Source organism: Zosterops lateralis, assembly GCF_965231275.1.
Source record: "Zosterops lateralis genome assembly, chromosome: 4".
In the NCBI taxonomy this organism is placed as follows: Eukaryota; Metazoa; Chordata; class Aves; order Passeriformes; family Zosteropidae; genus Zosterops; species Zosterops lateralis.
In genome coordinates, this window is record NC_139765.1 from 65,367,253 (window position 1) to 65,383,787 (window position 16,535).

At 36.8% G+C, this 16,535-nt stretch overlaps 1 protein-coding gene across 3 annotated transcripts in view; it reads right to left on the reverse strand.

The window, feature by feature from the left end:
* SEMA3A (semaphorin 3A) overlaps positions 1 to 16,535 on the reverse strand; it is a 279,577-nt gene that overhangs the window by 113,566 nt on the left and 149,476 nt on the right. For all 3 annotated transcript variants that reach the window (XM_083860064.1, XM_083860066.1, XM_083860065.1), the window contains 2 exons: positions 3,615 to 3,772; positions 931 to 993 (listed from right to left, as the gene is read on the reverse strand). In XM_083860064.1, coding sequence (XP_083716190.1) covers positions 931 to 993; positions 3,615 to 3,772 — 221 coding nt within the window. The remainder of the gene's footprint in view (positions 1 to 930; positions 994 to 3,614; positions 3,773 to 16,535) is intronic.

Consider the following 16,535-nt stretch of genomic DNA (forward strand, 5'->3'; position numbering starts at 1 on the left):
ATGAGACTATTTTTATTATGACCTAGGAAATTATTCAAATGGAGCTCTCTAGAGGCATATGGTTGGCATTATGAATATTTTACAGAATCATCTCTGAAAATCAGGCCAATAGCGTATACACACGGGGCCAAGTTCCACTCTCACTTATACCTTGGCAACCAGGCTGATTTCCCATTTGGCTTTGCTGTGCAAGTATTTGTTTGGCTTATTGCATGCATGTATTTTTCATCTGTTTTCCCCCCTTCTTCAGCCCTGTTTCCCACACTGTTCCTATAAAGAAGACAGTTACTGTCAGTGTGGAATGATTGCTATTTGGGGGCTACTGGCTATGTCTCTCTTACCTCATAAATACAGGGAATACGATGTACACAGGAAGGAAGGAAAATGTCCAGAAAATGATGCCTGGTGTAGCAGTGACTTTCCTGAGGCACCAAAACTGATGCAGAATGTTTACACCACCTTGACCTCAATATTGCTATGAACTCCAGGCAGGAAAGGGCTCTGGGGAACCCACTGGCTCCAGAGAGATGCTACAAAAAGAAAGCACTTCTTGGAACTCCCTTGAGGACTGGGACCTGGAGCAGGGCAAAAATGGGTCAAAACATTATGTACCTTCTCATCAGGAGATGACTATGCAAGGGTTAATATTTCTCATGCTGATATTTCTTCTTTCTTAGTGAGTTTTTTTTTCCTTTGGTATATAAATACTATTTCATCTGCATGATTTCCATTTATAAACTGAAATCTGTGGTAATGAAGACAAAATTTCTATGTAAAAGGATTGGGAAAATTCAAGAGCGAAGTTATGACCAGAAGTGTGACCTTAGAGATTAGGGAAAAATACTTTAAGAATTAACACAGTAGGACATAATAAAATATTTACAATGTTTTATAAAAGGGAAAAAAATGCTAAAAAAGATTTGTACTTACCACAATATCTTTTCCAGCCCACTTGCACTCATCCCTTCGGGAATGTGATACAGGCCAAACAATCTAAAGACACAAAACAAAAATCACATTGTGTTATTTCATGCTTCAGCATTCACAAATTGCGGGCCAAATGCTTACAGTGTCCCTTTATTTAGTTTATCTTTCCCCCATTCTTTTCCTTATTTCATTTATTTCTTAAAATTTTAAAACAAAGAAATGAAATATTGGAAACAAACCCAAGAATAATAGATGTCACAGTAAAAAACAATCTTGAAGTCTGCATTGTGAATTTCAGCTGTGAATCTCCAGTCCTAATGATAAGAAGGTTGACTCTCCATTGAGTGAGTATTCTTTTAATCTTTTAAATCTCATGAAATGGAAACACAATCTCACATTAGAGTCCCAGCATCAGAAATGAGGCATTTGCCTCCTCGGTGTATATATTAGTTTACTCTTTCACTAGTTCAGTTAATTAAATAATAAAAAATGAGCCACAGTATTTGACAAATATCATACTATCAAAATAGAAATGTTTATGCTGTTTCTATAGAGCCACCCTTACACAACTAATCCTAAATCTAGGTTTTCTGTAGTGTTTGCTTAGCAGAAAATGGATCTCACCTCATACAGAGAAAATCCAGAGACCCTCACAGTCAATTATTCATGTTTCTTTGAAAAGCTTTTAGGAATTACATATAGAATAAAACATGATCTTCCCATAAAATGCCAGGCTATTCATTTGGGAGTCTCAGATAATGCAATATGAATGGCCTTAAGTCTGGATTACAGTCTTGGTGTTCAATATAGTTTGTTCATAGGAAGCAAAAGGCTAAATATTAAAAAAAAAAAAAAAAAAAGATGGAATGTGGATGACTGAAGGGGTCAAAGGAGATATTGTAGATGATATTTGAAAATACAGTTTGCAACATTTTTTAAATTCAAAATTTTCCTAATGAAGTCCAAACAGCAATCAAACATCTTAAGTCTATAAAATAAGGCTGAAAATTTTATGAGCACATTCTCTCTCAAAGGATTCCCACTACTTCCTGTTGCTATTCTAAGCTTAAAATGTGCAGAGATGTGAAAATTTAAATTTACTAGGTTGAAAAACATTAACCAAACTTCTCAGATATCCCAAAAGGACCGGTTCAAGTTTAGTTCAAGTTTTGGGCAAAAATCTCAATATTTTTCAAAGCAGTGTATTTCGAGCCAGATGTTCTTATTCTTTAGTTTCAGACTAAAACCTTTTCCTCTAATTTGGTTTAAAAGACAGCCATGTCAAACTGGTTTCAGTACATTGAAAGATTTGGCTTTTTGAGTTTTGATGTTGCCATCAGCATTTAGATAGAAACCTGAAGAGTTTTCTTAGATGGTAGAAGCAAAAAACAGTGAAGTTTGAGCTCAAGTGCATCACTGGCTGTATTGTAATTTTGATTGAAGTTTCTTACATGACTCTCCTGTCTATAATAAATGGACCCCCATACTCTTAAAGCCTTTTGCCTATTCTTAAATCTAAATTCTCTATGTCTGTTGCTCAAATACATTTCCATGTTAATGACAGCAATTATTTATTTAATATTTTAATATTTGTACATAAAGTTAAGTGTTCTAAAAGTATCTGAATATGTAAGTATGTAAAATACTCCCATTTTACAGAGCTGTTTTCTGCAATGGAAACACCTTCTTTCCTTTAATTATTCCAGATGTTTTCCACATTAAGCTATTGATCCCTCAGAGAATTCAAATAAATAGCTAGTTTCCTTTATAGCTGCTCTAAAGAGAATAGAAAAGAAAATACTCTGTTTTCCTTTTATCCTCTTATCCTTAGAGAATACAAATGAATAGCCTGTCTTCCCTCTGAACAGAAAACACAAGGTATTTATTGCTATCATCTTAGGAAGCTAATAGTCAAATGGCCAAAAGGTCAGGAACACTAAGAAAAAAAAATAATCCCTGGGTATTGAAGCAATATATCTTTCATAAAAGGGTACTCTCTGGACTTTAAAATGTGCCATCAAAAATACTTAATATAACAAATCAAACCTCCATCCCATTGTTTACCTTCTTAGCATTTTGTCTTAAACAAAGGAAAACTTAATTATTCATTTGGACTCTAACAGAAAAATGACACTAAACTGCCTGTCAGCTTTTAATCAGTCACCAACTTTTACTGGAAAATTACAATCTCCATCAAGAACAGCAATATTTTATGGACTTGTTTCTCTTTTATTAATACTGGAGGTGTTTTGGTTCAAAAGCAGCAGAGCAGAGTGCCTACAAGTGAGTTAAAGAAGAAAAATCAACACTTGGACTCCCAAATAGCTTCTTTTATCTGTAGACAAATACAGAGCAGTAAGGCCTTTCTGTTTAAACTGTCATAATAGATGCTTGGCTTTTTTAGTTGCCATGAAAGTATGTGGTTTTTTGGGAAATAGCTGGATTATTCACTTATCATTTACTTCTTTTTTGTAGTCTGAAAAAAAATGTAGATTGTATAGTCAAAGGTCACAGACTCGTTATAAATTTCTTTTCATAGAGTCAGCAAATATTTTTGTCGTAACAGTATTCCTGACATCCAAACACTTACTACATAATTCCAACAGTGCACAACCTAGTCTGACTAATAACGAGTCTTTAACATTAAAAGTACATATTTACATTGCACAGAACATGCATGAACGTACCTTTTGATATTCCTTGATGTTAACCAGGTTGAAAGAAAATATGTGATCCTTTGCTCCAACATAAAGCCGCCCGCGTTCTTCATCCAAGAGGAAAGTATGGTAACTGGAGCTATTAGCTAGTCCATTGAAATTGATTATATTGTTGGATTCCAACATTTCTGTAAGATAAACGTAATACTTTTGTTGTTAACGTGGTCAGATGAAATAGAGACTCATATTTTGACTTGTACAGATACCATTTTAGGAATTTGTGCTTATGGTGTAGAAACAAGTGAAAGCACTATTTACATAAGCCCCTGAATGTTTTTATTTCATAAACTGCTTGTGAGATTCAGCTCTACAATGAGGTCAAAACAACAGTGAAATCAATTAAAAACCTGTATGAGTTTTTAGGTGGTAAAATTCTATCCATGTAGCTCATCTACTGTTGGACAAAGTTCAATTTTGTTCAATCAATGAGATTTGTAAGGATAAACCTGGGGATAACCGGCTGATAACCACATCTAAACAAAAAAATCTATTTCCAACAGAAAACTCTAATTCATAAGGATCTGTAAGTTATGAGAAAAGGGATAAGAATGACTAGCTGATGAGATAAAATAACATGTAGCACCCATTCTTAAATGTATTATATTATGAGCTTTCTCACACAGGCAGCATGTTGTTCCCTTGCTTGGAACAAGAATTTACTTAGAGAAAGTAACCTTGCTTCTTTTTAAACTCAAGAGTAATTTTCTAGTTCTGATATTCCTCACAGAGATTTGCATCTGCCCTGGACAGGACTTTTTTAAGTACAAGGATCCACAGAATCATCACAGCTATACAAACACTAACAAAGTCATATGCATTTTACAGAAAAATATTTTTTACTCTAAATTAATATAGACCATAATAGTATAAATAATCATGAAAACACACTTTCTTTATGCCTATCTATATTCATATCGAGACCAAAACCAAAACACCATTTAAAGGCATGTCTCCACTAGTAAGTCATCAATAAAAAAGTTTCCTGGTGATGACAAATCCTCCATGGTTCAAGCCCTGAGCTTGTGAATTATGAAGGCAAACATCCAGCTTTAGGGGCAGGAGCAGTTCCATTGACAGAGCCATGAAGACAGATGAGAAAGGGAGTGAACACATCAGCACAAGGGCTGATGGCCAGAGGGCATGGCCTGAGCTTCAGGCATGTAATATATGCACCAATTCTGCCACATGTGCAAGCCAAGGATGTATGTAACTCCTCTCAGACCACATGCCAAATGCCTGGATGTCTAGGAATCATCTAACAGTGCAGGTACCTTCTATGGCTTTTCAGTTTTCAGCAAGACCACTCCCATTTTCCACCATTATTCCAACTGTGAAGTGAGTGTAAGATAGCATCCCATATACTGATAGAAATCAAGGAGAAACTTCTGTTCAAACAAAAGTTTCTGCCTAGTTTTCAACTCCTTTCCTTTCTTTTTAACTAATTCTTTTGTATTAACAAGGAAGATGTTAGGTGGGGAATTTCTGGATCTAGGTAATAGTGTTACTTATGATTTTATGCAATTTCACACCTGCAGATTTGTAGCTCTGCAAATGTTAAACCTATTTTTGATGTTCACTTATACCAGGTAGATTTTGAAGCAGGTTGAAATTCTGCAAAAACATTAGTAGGCAAGATATTCAAGGAAGACAAACACTGTTAGTTGCATACCATTTGGGATAGCTTTCAGCTTAATATTCTTTGTGTGTATTTGGAAAAACTCTCTTTGCCACCAAAAACAGTTAATTTGTGTAGCAGTGTAGCAAAGCATCAGAGCAGACATCATATTTTGTTCCTTATTCTACACTTTTTGTCACTAAATATAACTATACATTTATATCACAATCTTGTACTGCTCAAGACTGAAACTCACTTTTAAAAAATTATTTTTCTTCTAAATGTAACAATCAAATTACCTCAAGTAGTCTTGTCAAAATAATTCTTATGGCTTCCTGCCAAGTTCTAGAATTTGACTCTATTGTCCTCCAGTTCACTTATTTGCATTTTGTAAGAGACTTTACTAATTCTCTTTACTCTGTAATGACTGATTCAGATGTTGAATGTCGACTCGCTGAATAGTGAGTGATGTAGATGATTGATTGCTTAACTTGTCTTAAAACTCTCTCTTGGCTAGAAATGCTCTGCTGTCACCTGTATCTGATCATTTTTCTTATAATACAGCTGTCAAAAACCTTTGTAATTTTTTCATCTTTGTTGGTTTGAACTCGTATACGTATGATTCTGCCCTTTATGACTGCAGCGTAAAGACAAGTGTCTGCTGAAGTCAATGTTACACAAAGGTAAAACTGATAAAAATGAAAATGAGATCAGTTAGGCACACAGCTACTTGGCTTAAAAGAAGCCTGATACGATTTTGCTAATGCAGAGTTCTAAATTTTCACATCTACAGATGGTGATTGACATTTTCTTGTCTTTCTAATATTCATGAAAAATGTGAGATCATAGCATTGGAGTCTTTCAGGGTTTATTATGGCCAAGAGTACATTACATCATCATCCTCACTGTTCATAAGTCTCCACAGTAAAACTTAAAAGGACCAGGTGTGGCTGTGCAGGGAAATATATAGGGTTTTTTTCTTTTAATTTTCTGTGACTTTCAAAGCATGCAACCCAAACACTGTTGGGTCTTTTTATGAACATGCAATTTATATTCAAACTAAAAGCTAAAGTCCATTGCCTCCTCTAAGAATGGAACATTTCTTCTAGATTTTCATTCAGTATGTGTCATATTGTCACATTACTGACTTTTGCAGACAACATTTGGATTTCCAGGTTCTGTTGCCCAAAACATTAGGCTCAGACATGCTCTAAGCAGTGTATTTTAAATAAACATGACATCAGGTTACTCCCTGTAAGGAATCAGGTTGAGGATATAGGCTGAGGAGAAAAACATCATTTGTGTGTTGATGATTCTCAATCACTACTAATTTAGGTAGGTTTGAGCTACATCACAAATAGGAGGTGAAACCCTAAATAATTTTTGCAGTTCCTCTGCTGTTTATTCTAACTGATATATATGCATCCAGTGGTGAATGTGGCTTTATAGGCCATTCTGAAACAGGGTGTTGAAGAGCAAGGCAATGGCATTTTCACAATCAATACAAATTAAGTATTCTGCTGCCTCAAATTCATTAGTTTTAAAGTGTTTACTATCCAGTGTCTTCATTATCCAATGAGTGACTATTGCTGAGAGAGAGAGCAAAGACAGGGCTCAATCCCAGAAGGGCACTGGCATCCATCAATTCTACTAAGAGTTCATCACTCATACTGGCAAGGTTTGTGGATGATCAGTGATAAAATAAACCAAGATTTACAACAAAGATTGCATTGTAATGACAAGAGGAAATGATGGATGCATTCAATGAATCAATGAAATTAATACTGTCTACTTGCTTAGCCTAAATATTTTCCTTTTTTTTTTTTATAATTAAATCTTGGCCTAGCCATGATCTATGCAGACAGGTAATGGTTGCCAGTTCTTAAAGTCTTTTTTTTTTTTTTTTTTTAACTTCCTCTATGATCTGTGCAGGTTTTTTTTATTGCAAAGATGTAACATTACTGCACCATTTTTTCAGTCAGTTCCCAGAGAGTTTCTTCAGTAATTGCCCTGAGATAATTTTCTCATTTCCTTTTGACACATCCACAGCTGTAGTCATGCCTGTAGCTTTGAACAGGAATGAATGAGCCCTACACAGCTAACCACTGCAAACTACTACTAGCATTGTCTGTGAAATGCTGTATGAGGTAGATTTAAAGCGTCTGGTGGTATTTTGAAGGTAAAAGAGATGTCATTACTTTTGTTATTGGTGCTTCTTTCCCACATTTATAAAGTGTTGCAGGTGACCAAAACTAACAGTTTCAAATACACCATATCTTAAAAAATAATCATATTATAATGAATGTGATGATCACTGAAACCAGATGGAGGTTGAATTTCTCCGGGTTTGTGGGCTAGATGTCCCTAATAACCACTTCAACTAGTTTTAATTCACATTCCTGACTTACTTGCTCCATCTTAGCCTCTTTTCTCTGCCAGTGTCCAAGCTTGAAGTATTTGACCTTTTTCAATGTGCTATTTTGTAGACTCTGCATGGTCTTTCTTCTATTAACTGATGTGTCTGTTGATCCAGTCTGACTTATGTCAGAACATTCACTTGAGTTGGCACATTTACAGAAGAAAACCAGTCCCTAACTCTTGCCTTCGTTTTAATATGTGGTTATTTAATTTGCTAATGGAATTGTAACTTAATAGTATATATACACAGAGAGGGCCAAATTCCTGCTGTGAAATCCATGGAGATATGCATGCGCGAGGAATGTAGATTTGGTTTATTTTTATCACACTTCTTCATTAAAGAAGAAGCCAGAAAACCACAGCTATAGCTAAGATGAATACAGTCATGCAGATCCTGAAGTTTGCTTTATCCACGGTTGGTATTCCACTGTAAACCTTGTTTTATGTCTGTGTTCCCTCAGCAGAGTTTGTCAAGAGGAGAACATAACAAAAGAAAACCATCTTATTTTTCACTTATCTACTAGCAGGCAAACTATCTTTAATCTTTTTAGTTAGAGGGAGTTTGTCTGTGTAACAACTTAGAAAATTTGTGGGCTTTGGCCTACGTCCGTGTTATAGACTTCACAATGACACACACCAGCCGAGACTGTTTTTGTTGATAAGGGTCAAAAGGGCACATCAATTTCTCTAAAAGCCAGAGGAAAGGTTTCCTAGTTTCCTCAGCAGGATTCAGATCTGGCCCCATCCCATTCCTGGTGACTCTGCAGAGTCCTGGATCCTACAGGGAGTGCTGCTCGTCACAACACGCTCCCGAAGCCAATGAGTGGGTTGCACAAAACTCTCGACCTGCATTCCTCTGCCAGCAGGGATAAGATCTGGCTGCAGATCTCCCAGCAGCAGATAAAAGATGAGTCAATGCCATTATGCCATCAAACAGGGATTTTGCTGAACTGTGAGCAGTGCCTCCCACAACGTCATGCTAGAACATTTCCTTCTTCTCTCGCCAGGTCTCTACTTTGGCTATGGAGGATCAGGTGGCCACAAGTTTGCACATGCATTTCTTGCTTACACAGATGCATATTGTGCCTGCTCTGTATATCAGCATGTGTATCTTTCTAAATAATCCCAGGTGTAAATTAGTCATTGAGTAATTATTTGCTGAATTCTTAGATGCATGCAAGGAAAGGAATGGGTATTCCAACTTCCAACCTCTCCTGTAGCTTCCCCATTTCATTGCTGTGAGTGCAGATGGTGACTTCTGCCCCAGTCAAACAGTGATGGAAAAGGCAGGGACTGGCAAGAAATCAAGGAAGCTTCCTGCAAGGCATGATCCAGCAGAACTGTGTGGCAAAACCAGCAATATAAGCGTGGAAAAGGCACTGTACTTGTTGGGAGTCCAGTCACCACCCAGATGAGACAATGGGTGTCATACAGTGAGATACCTCAGTGGAGTATTTCCCTATATAATGGAAAACCTGAAATTAGGTAAGTTTGACCCCATGCCAGGTTTAATGCTTAGTAAAATGGCCAACAGCCTGAAGGATAACAACTCTTTCCCCCCTCCCAAGAATTCAACTACTTTATACGACAATTATTTTCTTTCATTGTCACCTCAGACATCATTGGGACCTCAAGATCCAGCTTTTAGTGAGAAGATTGGTTTGGTCACCCATCCTAATTAAAAATCACTTGCTAACAGTCTGTGGTACAATTCAAACTTCTATAAAACAAAACAAGGAAAACTAATTCAGCCTTTTTGTTTGCTTGGTTGGTTGGTTGTTTTTTTTTGTTTTTAGCATTTCACCTGAGTGGGCAAAAACATAATTGCAGAAACTTTTTTTTGTTACATCTTTTAGTTTAACTAGTCAGATTATATGTCCTAGCAATTATATTCAAACTGTTTAAATATTTCTGAGCTATTTTTACCACTAAGTCTTTGATTCCATATGAGGAGCAGAAGAATAAGGAGACATACAAATTATTAACACCCTCCCTTCCGAAAACAAGCCCCAACAACTTATGCTTTCAGGTAATTTTAGAATTATGCTGCTTGGAAATACCAGAAACTGATCAGTTTTATCTCAAATGAAACAAAAAACAGGCTTATGAAGGCTATGAGATCACAGAGTGCAGTAAGTGATTTATCCATTTTTAGAAATGTAACATGAAAACTTCTAATCAGCACCTTTGGGTTTTTGCTACACTAGAGCCACAGAAACTTGAAACTACACAGCGTTTGTTATTGATGGCAATTCAGTGTTATTGTACTTTGAATGAGATAAATCACTGGGAGAAAAGGGAGGGTTATCTTATCAGTAATCAAAATACAATTGGAACAGAGCCCCTCACAGCTGTCCAATCAGTCCTAGCTTTCATCCTCTTCTTCTACCTTATCATAACAGTTGCCAATCACCTGGTTTCACTGAACTCTATCAAAAGGAGAAAAAAACAGTACCATATTTGTTTTTGAGCAGAACTTTTGCTTCTGAGAGAACAGACAGTTCAGGGAGCTATTACAATTAATCAATTAGAGGTAGCTAGGACAAGATATACAGTTTTTTGTGCAATCGTGATGTAAACCAAGCATTTTAAATGAAACACTCCTGCCTACCTTCCATGCAGTAAAGAAAACCTGAGGGCCAGGAGTATAGTTTGATTAAAACCAGATACCTGGAAGGAGGAATGTTACACCCATGTTTTGTTTCAGTTGCACCAGTATAAGCATGGAATCCTTTGACTTCAAAATACTGATGCATATGTTTTTTATACTGTAAAACTGAGAGAAGATTTTAGCTCATTAATGTCAGCACTATTTAGCTACATGACAGCCCTTAAAGTGTTTTTGGTTTGAGTAATTGAAGGGGTCACATGATATTTCAAAGACATAAAACATTTAGATTTTTAAAGCCAACCTGTTTTCCCTTTATTATTTGTATTATTTGTCCTTTTGGTCTCTGAAAGTGAATCCAGATTATCCCTATTGCTCAGCTGTTTTATTATAAAACATGAGAAATATTAACCTATGAGCTAAACAAAGACTTGTAAAGCTTGATCTTATACATTTGTAAAATTACTGTAACATCCCATATTACGAATTTGGCTTTGTGAGAAAGGTTATGGCACACCTTTAACCATGAACTTCACAAGTATTTAAGCCCAACATTGTTACAAAATCACACTTACATTACCCATACTACCTATAGAATTTTTTTGTGTGTGTGTGATGCATTAGGCAGGAATATATGATGGCAAAAGGAAACCATAATCTGGTTTTAATAAGATGTTTTCTGTCTAAGGGAAAATTCATCTGTCTTGAGATTTGAATAGGTAACATCTTTACTACCTCCTACTTGTGCTGGTATAACAACTGCTCAGGAGAAATAATGAAACTGATGCATCACACTAATGAGCAGCCAGATCTTAAGATCTATAACTATCAAGGTTCTTTAAAATATGTCAACAATATGGCAAAATAATGATCTAATGCAAAGTTTACAAACATTCTAACTCAAATACTAAAAACACTGCAGGCATATTAACTCAGGCTTCTGAGTTTGGTTAGCCCAATGTGGTATCGCGTGACCTTAAATTGCACCATCTGAGCTGGCACAGGTAAACAGCCAGCTAAATCCTAATCATTAAATAGCTCAGTTATCAGATCTAGTTAGAAGTTAATCAATTTTCAGCTCTCTCTATGATACTTCTATGAAGTTAGTCTCCAGCAAGCAGAACCGGTACTGGTTACCAATTAAGTAAAATTGTAGGTAGTTGTAACTTCAAGGAGTGATTACCTTATCTATAAACAGTATTGGCCTTGTCTCATTAAATACCTTATCACAGAGGCACAAACACCTTTGCAGGGACTAACACACAGACTGCTGTTTTGCCAGGGCAGAGATATATTTCATTTGGCCAAGCAGGACTGAGGTGGGAAGACTGTCACATCCCATCCTCTGCACGGGTGAGATACCTGTTGGGTCCAAGTTTAGCATGGAGCACAGTTCTTACTGGCTGACTGTTCCCAAATAAAGCAAGGCACAGATTTCCAGTTCATGAACTTTTCCTGCCAGAACAAAAGCAAGGCAGGAAAAGAGCTGCTGCTCTCTATAGACACAGCTACTTGCTCCAGACATTGACCATGCTGCAATATAAGTGCACCTGAGTTACCCTGAAACTCACTTATGTACTCAGAGTCCAAAAACACTGTCTAAGAAGCCAGCAAAGATGAATTGATTTTGCTCTTCATCTAACTGTTACTTGATGAAGCTGCATGTTGAATTATTAGGGTGTTTTCTCAGGCAAGCTATTTTGAAGTTAGCTCAAAAGACATGATTGTATTTTGTCATAATCATGACAATGAAAGTCAGATACACACAATGCAAGGACAAAAGGTCTATGTGATGACTTTTGTAAAAGTCCAATTTGAGAAGTTTTAGGTTTCTTTATTAATTTATTATTCTTCAAGTCAGTTCATCTTCCAAAGAATCATTATTTTTGAGTAAAAACTCAGAGAGTAAAATTCCGAATAATGCCAGAACACATCATGATGTTTGGGGACTATTACATAAAAAGCTACTTAAATATAATGGTGTTAGAAAATTCCCATCAGAAAAGGGAACCTCCAAACAACTGAACCTGAAAGTTCAAAGTCAAAAACTCAGTCAGTGTCTTTGTGATTTATACACCACGGACTATCAGGAGTCAAAAGTAACAACAATGTCCAAATGAGTACTAGAGTTGCAGTTATGATAAAACCCCTACTCATGCAAGTGTATTCCTTTACTAGGGCAAAAGTATTAAAGTATTTTTTTAACTCTTAAAGAAATCCTGTTTTCAGGTACCAAATCAATGTACTTCAAAAATAAGTTAGCTCATTTAGAAAAACTAGCAAATACGAGCTGTTAAGTTTCATAGGGATATCAGAGGAAATTCTTTAGAAGATTGGTGGTTTATTTTCAAGTGTGACTTTGCTGTTTGACAAGCAAGTTACCATTTATTCTTGGAAAGACTAATGGAGTAGGTCTGTAAAGGATTTATATGTCAAAATTGAGACAGTGTAAAAATGAGGGTGACCTGCAAAGGGTGAGCCATCAGTGAGAGTGTCAGTGCTTTAACTGGCTTAAGAGGCTGCAAGGGAGTGTGTCTCTACAGTTTCAAACATGAGGATGGAGGAAATCCAGCAGAGGTGGATTCAGTGTGGAATTAAACAAGCTCTAAACTGATGCAGGCAGGTTTAGATTTGATAGGAGAAATAAATTCTTTGCTGTAAAGGTATAAGACACAGGCCCAAGTAGCTCAGAGAAGATGTGGATGACCCATCCCTGAAACTGTTCAAGGCCACACTGGATGGGGCTTCGAGCAATCTGGTCGAGTGCAAGGTGCTCCTGTTCATGGCAAGGTGTCCCATACTCTTAGAACTAGATGATCTACAAGGTCTCTTTCAACACAAACCATTCTATGCTTCTATAAAGTCCTTCTCTGCCTTCTCTAATATATTTTATTTTTATTACTGAACTGACAATATAAATCTGCACAAATTATTTACTAAGGTGAATTATTTAATATGCACAATAGGGTTAGGAAGCTTCCCTGGGAATTTAGTTGCATATGCAAAACTGCAAAATAGAATAAGTAACACTTGTGTTTTCAGCAGATTTGTGATGGAAAATGCATCTGACCTGCTTCAAAAAAGGTCTTTCTAAGCTTGAAAATCATGTGTGAAACTCTTGTCTCTATCTGTGTAACAACGCTTCGAAGTCCTCTGATTAATAAGATGCAAAAAGGGCTTTGGGTGAGTCCTGCTAGTAGGTAAATCATTATAATTGTTATAATTCATATAGCAGCTGGCTTAGATGGACTGTGTCCAGATTTTTGTTTATGGTTACATATCAAGTGACCTCATATTCTTAATTTCAGACATAGCTATCAACACTCCTTCTGTTAAAATTTTGTTTTTCCAGAATGGATCCACCCTTCACTTTGATCACATATCCAGCACTTTGAGGAATTGTCTTTTAACATTAATGGAATGGACGAGTAAAATTCATGCTTGGATTTACATCCCTCTCCCTTCTGATAGTCTTGTTCCTTCTAATCCATAAGTGAGGTTTTGGATGAGTTTCAGCAAGGGGCTGAAAGCAAAAACTGCAGTTAAGCAGTCTGTGTAGCTCACATAGATACACACAGCTCTGCTGTGCACTTTAATTGCAGCAAAATACAGCAGGGACTTCTAACCCCTGACCCTCCTTGCACAGACTTCCATGCCAAAATAAAGTGATAATGCCCAGTTTTGCTCTTAATTTATCCTAATGAAAATCAATGTACTTACACCCTGGATAAAAGATTCTGATTGTGGCAGTTCTGCAATGTGTGTAATATATTTATTGTTCATTAGAAAAAATTAGTAAATATTATTTATCAAATGTTTCCAGTTGCACCTACAATCTTCTGTGCATCAAAAACGAATTTCCAGTTTTTCCCTTCCATCCAAATGTCATAAACATAATAATTAATCATTCAGCAGCAAACCCTGCATTTCTCAAATCAAAGTGAATTTTCTCATGCCTGATACTGCCCTATCAATCAAAATTTCAAATGTCTTTCCAATTACACAAGCCAAACTAGATCTACTTTCATTATTTTTATAATTATTACACATTCAAATAAGAAACAAGAAATTTATAATTAAATGCTATATTAAAAATGGAAAGTAAAGCTTACATACAGTTTTTACATTTTTTTTTGTACTTGGGTATACTCTAAAGGGGCTGGGAGGAATGCATTTCTACCTACAATTTCACTACATAGAAGCAAAATTACAAAAGTTCTGACACCAAGAAACTAGTGTGAAGAGCTTAAACTAGTTTTAAAATCACCCAAAATTTGTCTTAATCCAGTTCACACAACACTCAGTTAAACTGCAGAAATTCTTGACATCGACTGTTGTAAATGGAAAATTGGTTATAGTTTCAAGGGACAAAGTGGCAAAATCAAGAAAAAGAAAATTTTAAGAAGCCATCAAATTTAGAGACACGGCCTCTCCCTGACCAAGTTCCAGAAATTCAAACTGTAGAAAACTTAGAGAGTACTCTAGGGAACTCTCACTCTCTGATTGACCTAACCCTGTTATCTTCTACTATGGAGAACTCTGGTTATGGAAACACCATATTATATGTTTGCTTTGGCTGTGGCTGAAGACAACATATTTCCCTCCTAATCGTGTGTGGATAAAAGTGCAGCCATGACCTGAGTCTTGACAGGAAAGTGAAGATGCGAAACTTGAAATCTAATTCAGCAAAATGACTGCTGTAACTCCCTTCTCATCTGGCCATGGTGCCTCCCTCACCCTTCCTCCTCCCCACTGCATCTCCCCTCCTCAAAGCCTTTGGGGCCTCCCTGGGTGAGTGGAAGTATCTGCAAACAGCATCATTTCACACTGATTGAATTCAGTTTCTGTAACAGCATTTCAAACCCTAATTCCTTCTAAATGGCTTTTCTTTTGAAATAACTTGTCCATATTCGATCTTTTAAGTGAACTTCAGAAAGACTCATCAGCAATTTCCAGCAGAGCTGGAAGAGGAAAAGTGAGTGGATTATCAACAGCACTCAGGTAGCACCTCCTGTCTGGCTGGGCTTAATGCACGATGAGGTTTGGATACAACTGCACAGTGCTTGACCTCAGAGCACAGGTTCACTCCCTCTAAGACATGTCAGTGTAAATACAGTTGGATTTGTTTGAACAACAAATCACTGGTATATCAGCCCCTATTTAGAGCAGCCTCAGAAGGGGATCTAAAGACAACTGAAAGTAACTTGATGATGTTTTGACTCCAAGACCATTCGGCCAGTGCCACCTGAACTGGCTCATAGCAGGTTCTTGGTGGCCACACTCAGCTGGCATGGCCCAACTGCGGCAGGTCCGCCCACATCTCCTCCCACCTTCTGCAGCAATTGTCAGTAAGAGGGAGGTGACAAGCACCCAAATTAGAACTGAAAAAGTGAAAATACTGTTCCAAAAGTAACAAAAACCAAAGAATATTACATTCAACGAAATTAACTTGGAGTGGAGGGGGAAAAAGCTGGTGTGGACTCCTGCCATGAAAAATATCAATCTTTTTCCAGACGTTTTATTCTTTTCCACTCTCTTTAAACTTGCAGAAAGGTGATGTAGTCTACACCACTGATCCTAGGTGTCTCATCAATCTAAATAAATGGTAGCTCTTCTTGCATCAACACAATAGCCTCATTATCCTCAGTGTTACCATCAGGAAAGAAAAATAATGGAAGTTTTTATTTCTGAAGCTCCAGTGGAATATAAATGAGAATCATTATATCATTTTTGCTCAAGCCACAAAACCTGCACTTTTCTTAGGAAGACAGAAATCAGAGATCACATTCGTATCATTTACTTTGTGTCCCTGTCAGAACAGAAGCCTTTAGAGAATGATCTGTAGACTGAGGTATCAGTGAAATGGTCCAGGCACACTGAAATAGAAAGCAGGGTTTGCCTTCTTATCTTTACTGTGTAAGATGAGAATAACCAAAATGAAACAATTTTTGCAAAATGTACTGGAAAATTTAACCTAGTTTATTTTTCCACACTGCATTTATTTGCACTTTGTGTGCTTCGAAGCAAGGCCATTTTTCACCTGGATTTGGGAAACATTGTCCACTGGCACCATATTGCCACGCCGGTACAATGTGAATTTAATGAATTTCTTACACACGTTATGCAGCCTCAGTGTAAGTTTGGTTCATGTAAAGGGCGCATTAAAACTTGGAATGTTGTGGGGGAAAAGGCAGGGCACTTTCCAGTTCCCCTTCCAGACCCAATGATATTATTCATTCTCGGCAGCTCC